Raw genomic sequence first — 6,000 nt, 5'->3', positions numbered from 1 at the left:
TCATTTATGTATATACTAAACTCGTATGCATTTCATGCATGTTTTCATTCATTTTGTATGTTTCTAAGCTTTTGTTGAGCTTGCCTTGAGTCATTCCCTAAGTGCCTTGTAAAGTGGAAACTGGGAGGAGCAGATAAGTGCAAATCTGGTTAAAAGTCCATTGGCAAAGATAATGGAAAGTCTGTTGGACAACCATGTAACTATCCCAATCAGATGGTCTGATTGAGAATGGTCCTCTACTACATCAATGGCCCAGAGGAATATGAAGCTGTTGGTCACACTTGTTGTATGGGTATATACAAGTAGGTTCTAATATATAATGTTTAAAAGTGGAAATCATTTAAAATAAAATTAGAGATTTTGTGTGAATTGCCGTTGGATATAAAGTTGAGAAGGTAAATTGGATTTTGTTTAAGAAGCCTCAACTCCTAGCTCGAACTATGAAGACAGCTCAATTCATGTCTCCATTCCAGGTCGACTGGTCAAATTCTTAGTGGCATTTTTTTCTTGACCTTTCTGTTTTTTTTACACTTGCTCGATTGCAGATCGATTGGTCGAGTAGGTCAAGTTTACGAGTTCAACCGGTCAAGGCCTTGATCATAAATTATTTCTTTATTCTTTCGAATGTTTAACCCCTAATTACCTAACAACACCCTAATCATGTAGCCTTGGTTCATCCACTAGACTTGGCCACTTGAGTTCATGTCTCCTTAGAATTCAAGGATACAAAATTACGAGCCTATAGAATTAATCATCTTCAAGTAAAGTTGTTTCATCTAATAATAATTTGAAATTACTCTGAAATTATTTAAGTTCTTCCGCATCCATCAGAAAATAGTTTTGATGCCAATAAAATGAAAAAAAGTCCATCCAACCAAAAAAGAATGCTGAAAATTTCTTCATTGGTTTCTTATTGGGATCCTGTCCTTCCCACAAATACAATTGAAATGGCTTCTATTTTCCGCTATTACCACTGGAAAAGAACCATTGTTATCTTAATGCCTTTTGAGTGAGACATTTCAGAATTAAACTTGCAACCAAATTGTAGAAGGTATTTAAAACCTTCTTAACCATCAATTGAAATACGAGTTGTGTTTGGCAATCTCCGGCCACGTACAAATGAACTGAACAGATGCAATGCTCTTGATGGCTGTGCATAAGGTACCATATGAGCAGCACCCCTTACTGTGGCAAAAGTTAATAAATTTCCATACTCAGTCGCCCAACCTCCCACCTATTCAAAATATAAACGAAAGACAGCAGACAATTATGATCAACATTGAGGCAAACCCTACATGAAGAGATTGCAAATATTGCATTGCACTAGTACCTGGCCTTTGTGAAACCAAGCTCCATATGGGACTGTAACCTTGAACTTCAGATCATGAGCCAATTCTCGGACAAGTGTCCGGGAGCCCAGTAATGGCACAACAGAGTCTTGATCCCCACTACAATTGGATAAATTTAAGAATAATATGATATGTAGAAACCAAATTATTAACCAAACTATGATAGCTTATAATTAGCTCATCTTTTAGTATATATCTGTTTCTAAGCTACCTGAAAACCCAAACTGGAATACGATTTTGGATTATTCTTTTGAGCAAGGGAAGAATGTCGATGTTACCATCAGTATCACTGTAATTCAGAACACTGCACAACAAAAAAATGCAAATGTCAGTTACAACATGTTTACAAGTTCTAATAGTTTAACATATACTGCAACCACCAAAAATGTTAAAAATCAATTTAGAGGAAGAATCCGACTGAACTTTTGTTTTGATTAAGAATGTTATTTAAATCATGTACTAATTTTATAGAACTGAGCAATTTTTTGTTCTTTTAACATTTATAATAATGAGTTTTAACCTCTTCTTGACAGAAATTGAAAAGGATTATTTTGTTTGGAAAGACAAATAAGCAGACAAATAAGCAGTTAAAATTTCTCTATATTTCCACTTCCTCAAAGGAATGTTATTACAGCGTACAGCATATGGAAGTCTTTTGTTTTTTTTCCCCCTTCCAAAGATGCTGGGAAACGAGTAATGCTACTTACCCACTGCACATAGACCAGCTATAAGGTAATTTAGTACGATTTGCATGAAGAGCATTTTGAACTTCAGGGAGGTTAAAATAGAAGCGTCTTTCAATGCTCATACACACATCAACCCCAACACTAATCCTAGAAACCTGCAGAAAAGGTATTAAACAGAAGAATTTCACAAGAAAACAATATAGCAACATGTGAATTAGAAAGGTTTAAAGAAATAAAGAAATAATAATAATAATAATAATAATAATAACAGAAAAAAGAAAGAAAGAAAAAAGGATACCATTTTCCGAAGTCTCAGCTCTTGCTCTACTATAGACGGATAACAAACATCAAGGATCACATCGTAATTGTTTATATATGCGCCAACAATGTTGTTTGCTTCATTTATGGCGTTGTTACAAGTGTCTGTCTGATTGTGAGGACTTGCGAAGACATAATCATCAAAATCACATTTGTTCATGATGGTAAGGCCAACTTCATCAGAAATCATTCCATGTGACCAGAAGAATTCGTAGGTTGCTGGAACATCCCGATCAAGTCTTAGAAGTGGATTCCCAATCTAACCAGAGAAAAAAGGTGAACAGAGTAGATGGATTGTATAACAATAGCATGATTCCAAAGAGAATACTTTGAAAAAATTTATATACGTGTGTGTGTGTGTCAAAGTGAAGAGCTTTGATTAATAAGAAATTCAGAGATATCAATTAAAATGCTCGTTTTTCTTACAGCAACCCCTTTGATATTGAACTTGAAACCCTTTGAGTGTGCATTATAGTCCAGTAGAGCAATAGCCAATTGAGGTATGTAATGCCCTACACAACGACATATAACCATGTAAGGAACCTATAGAAACTAATGAAGCAGCAGGAGGAAAGAAACAAAAACAGGGAAAACAGAAATATCTTAATTTAAATGCTCACATTCAGAGCTGTCAATAAGTTCAATTATATTATTAAAAAATAAAAACAAAACAAAAAACTTATATTTTTCAGGAAAATATAATAAAACTTTTTAAGTCCCTTCAAGAAAAAAGCAATAAATTTGTCCATGTGCTCTATGTTTTATAAAAGACAATCAAAAGCTCTTGAAGTAGTAAATCCTGTTGTTTTCCTTTCCTTTCTCATTTTCGAATTAATAGAAAAAATTTTCTGTAGGAGAATCCAAAAATTAAAAAAAAAAAAAAAAAAACTAATGAAACTTTAATTACCTGCATAGCTTTCTCCAGTGAGAAACAGTTCTCTGGATTTGAAATCTGGAAACTTCTCATACCATTTCAACAAAAATACAAGCATATCCTTAGCTGCCAAAAATAAGAGAATAAGCTTGGAACATATTATAGTGGAACAGATTTTGGGAAGCCAAAATAATCTGAATTTTATATAACATACTTTTTTCATTCTTGCAGTCAACCCTATGAAATTAGCACAAACTAGATCAATTTAAAAGGAAAAGAATGCGAGCTATTCTCATTACCAGTGGAGGCATCTCCACAAGTATAATCTGAACTTGTGTTCGAGTATGACCATCCTACTCCAGCCGGTGACTCAACAAAAAGGAGATTTGATGCTACAGAATGAAAAGAATAGGAACAATTTGATGGATGCATTAGTATCACAATTTAAAAATTTTAAACAAAGGGAACTTTAGTCCATACTACATGATCCAGCCAAATGAAAACAAAATTCCACATAATATGCTAAGTGACTTACCTCTACTCCATGACATTGAATTTTTTCGAAGGCTTCGACCATCACCTCTAGGATAAAATGGACCCAACTCTGTAAAGGCACCTCCCCCAATAGAAGAACAACCTGGACCTGAACAGAGAAAATTACATCAATAATTGTGTATAAAAGTCTCAGACTCTAAAAATAGTTTCAGTTGTTTGTCCCTGTAAACGAATGAATTTTATTTAGTACTAATAAAATTTACACCCTTTCTCATCCTTATTAATCAAGCCCATGACTCTTCAATTGGAAGCTCAAGGGACAACAAAATTAGTACTCTCCCCATCTCACTTCTAAAACTAACGAGAGAACCAGCAAATAGTAATTTAGTAGAGTTCCATTCCCTAGGATCAATCAAAATTGAGTTGCTAAATGTCTGAATCTAAAACATAGATTTTACATTTAAAAAGGTTTAAATGTTATGTATTCACCAAAAGATTAGAGATGAAGTGCCTGTTGTAAAATTCCAAGTTTTACATTTGCCAAGGAAATATTCTGCTTCGCTTTTTTGACTGACAATTGGCACACTGTGTCATCCTTAAAGAAGCTAAATTGAATTCTAAATTCTAAACAGGACATCTATTTTTTTTTATGTTTTAAGAGTCCTCAAATTTGGGCACCTAATTATTTGGAAAAGGCAAAAAAAAAAAAAAAAAAGCACAGATGAGGGAACAAAATTTAATTTGGCATAGGGAAAAACAAACAGAAAACTTGAAAAGAGTTAAAAAAGAGAAGAATAACTTTCCACATAGGAAGGGAAAGTAAGTAAGCACAAGATCCAGAAGTACAATGAAGTAACAGGTTCAAGATTATGAAAAGAGACAAAGTAGAAGGAACAGTCTCACTTAAATACTTAAGTAACAAACATCATATGATGAGGAAGTTAAGTGCAAGCACAATTGAACAGGAACATACAATAATATATAAGAAGTTAAAGAACAAAACCAACCTCCATTGAGCCACAGAGCTAGGGGCTTCTTGTCAGGTTGGCTCTCTGCCTCAACAAAATAGTAAAACAGACTCCTTCCTGCCTTGACATCCACATCAACATACCCAGCATACTGTCTAAACTCAACCTTAGGCTGTCCAGGCAGTTTCACAACCAGATCCTCAACTGGGTACCCCTTCACACTAACCCCCAACAACACCAACAACACAACCAAAACCCAACTAAACCAACAATGACCCATCTCAGGAATTCTCAAGATACTCCCAAAAAACCCCACTCTTTTATTCATTCCCTTGAGAATTCCCTCTATGACAGCAAAGAAGTAGCACAAGTATGTATAACCCAAAAAAGAGTTAGTAGTAATAATTAATGAATATAATGCATTTTTAACAAAACAAATTCAGATTCTGTTATACCATATCTGAATGGAGTTTATTTGGTCATAACAGGCACGTGAATTCTGCCGTGCTGCGTTGCTTTAACGAAAAAGACGCAAAATATTTCTAAAGTTAATAAGACTGGTTTTTATAGAAGTTGCTATATGTGCTACATTGTCCAGCACATAGTGCAAGGTTAACAAGTTTTTTTTTTTTTTAAGTAAACGATGTTAAGAAGTTGCAGGCTACAGCTGGGGCACTAATTTATTGTGTCTCACCTTGGCTGTTAAAAACTATAAAACTTGAAAAGAGAGGGTTAAAAAAATAACCATTTTACCTACACACATGCTGCAGCAGTGGATTTATTTTAGCTTTCAACACAATAAAATAATATAAACATCACAATAAAATAATATATCTACCACAATAAAATAATACATCTCACTACAATAAAAACACCACAATAAAAAAGGTAATGTGAACACAAAATTAAAAAAAAAAAATTTTTAGCTCTCATGAACAGTGCACATCTATCTATAGATGTGCACTATAGCAATGAGCTAAAAAAATATAGATTTAGCTCCACTGCTACATGCTTTTTTTTTATGTTTTGGTGGAGCTAAAATAGCTATTTAGCTCCACTGCTGCAAGTGCTCTAATCCTAATGAAACTTTGTATAAACTGTTAAATATACCCATTAGTCTATTTACACACCACTTGAGAGAAAGGGGTGAAAAAGTACCAGGGTGTACTAAGCGGCAAGTTCCAGTTTTGCATCTTTCAAAATTGAATGTTGATAAAGAAAACAACAAGACAGTCAATAAAGTCAATACTCAAAGGTATCTTCTTTTGGCTTGCTTTTGCCGCTTCATTTATGGTATTTCATTAAATTTA

General features: G+C 33.9%; 1 protein-coding gene across 2 annotated transcripts; it reads right to left on the bottom strand.

Annotated features, from left to right (window-relative positions):
• Positions 1 to 885: 885 nt before the first annotated feature.
• On the bottom strand, positions 886 to 5,270 carry LOC142642127 (serine carboxypeptidase-like 42). 2 transcript variants are annotated; one of them, XM_075816484.1, is made up of 11 exons: positions 5,146 to 5,270; positions 4,730 to 5,035; positions 3,763 to 3,870; positions 3,527 to 3,619; positions 3,261 to 3,353; positions 2,780 to 2,865; positions 2,334 to 2,612; positions 2,057 to 2,190; positions 1,561 to 1,653; positions 1,331 to 1,448; positions 886 to 1,234 (listed from the first exon to the last, which is right to left on the bottom strand). In XM_075816484.1, the coding sequence occupies exons 2-11, from the start codon at positions 5,016 to 5,018 to the stop codon at positions 1,067 to 1,069; spliced, it is 1,461 nt and encodes a 486-aa protein (XP_075672599.1). In that variant the 5' UTR covers positions 5,019 to 5,035; positions 5,146 to 5,270; the 3' UTR covers positions 886 to 1,066. The 2 variants fall into 2 exon arrangements, with proteins under 2 accessions (XP_075672599.1, XP_075672604.1); XM_075816489.1 differs by having other exon boundaries at positions 4,730 to 5,243.
• Between the last annotated feature and the right edge of the window lie 730 nt (positions 5,271 to 6,000).

The sequence above is a fragment of the Castanea sativa genome, chromosome 1 (genome assembly GCF_040712315.1).
Source record: "Castanea sativa cultivar Marrone di Chiusa Pesio chromosome 1, ASM4071231v1".
NCBI lineage: Eukaryota > Viridiplantae > Streptophyta > Magnoliopsida > Fagales > Fagaceae > Castanea > Castanea sativa.
The sequence above is the reverse complement of the archived record's forward strand: the minus strand, read 5'-3'. Positions and strand labels throughout refer to the sequence as shown.

Excerpts from the sequence above, each read along its gene's own strand:
- LOC142642127 (XM_075816484.1), bottom strand. The coding sequence starts at position 5,018 with ATGAATAAAAGAGTGGGGTTTTTTGGGAGTATCTTGAGAATTCCTGAG. Across the intron at positions 3,871-4,729 it reads AGCTCTGTGGCTCAATGGAG|GTCCAGGTTGTTCTTCTATT; the intron begins GTTGGTTTTGTT and ends TTCTCTGTTCAG. Across the intron at positions 2,191-2,333 it reads AGCTGAGACTTCGGAAAATG|GTTTCTAGGATTAGTGTTGG; the intron begins GTATCCTTTTTT and ends CCTTTTCTGCAG.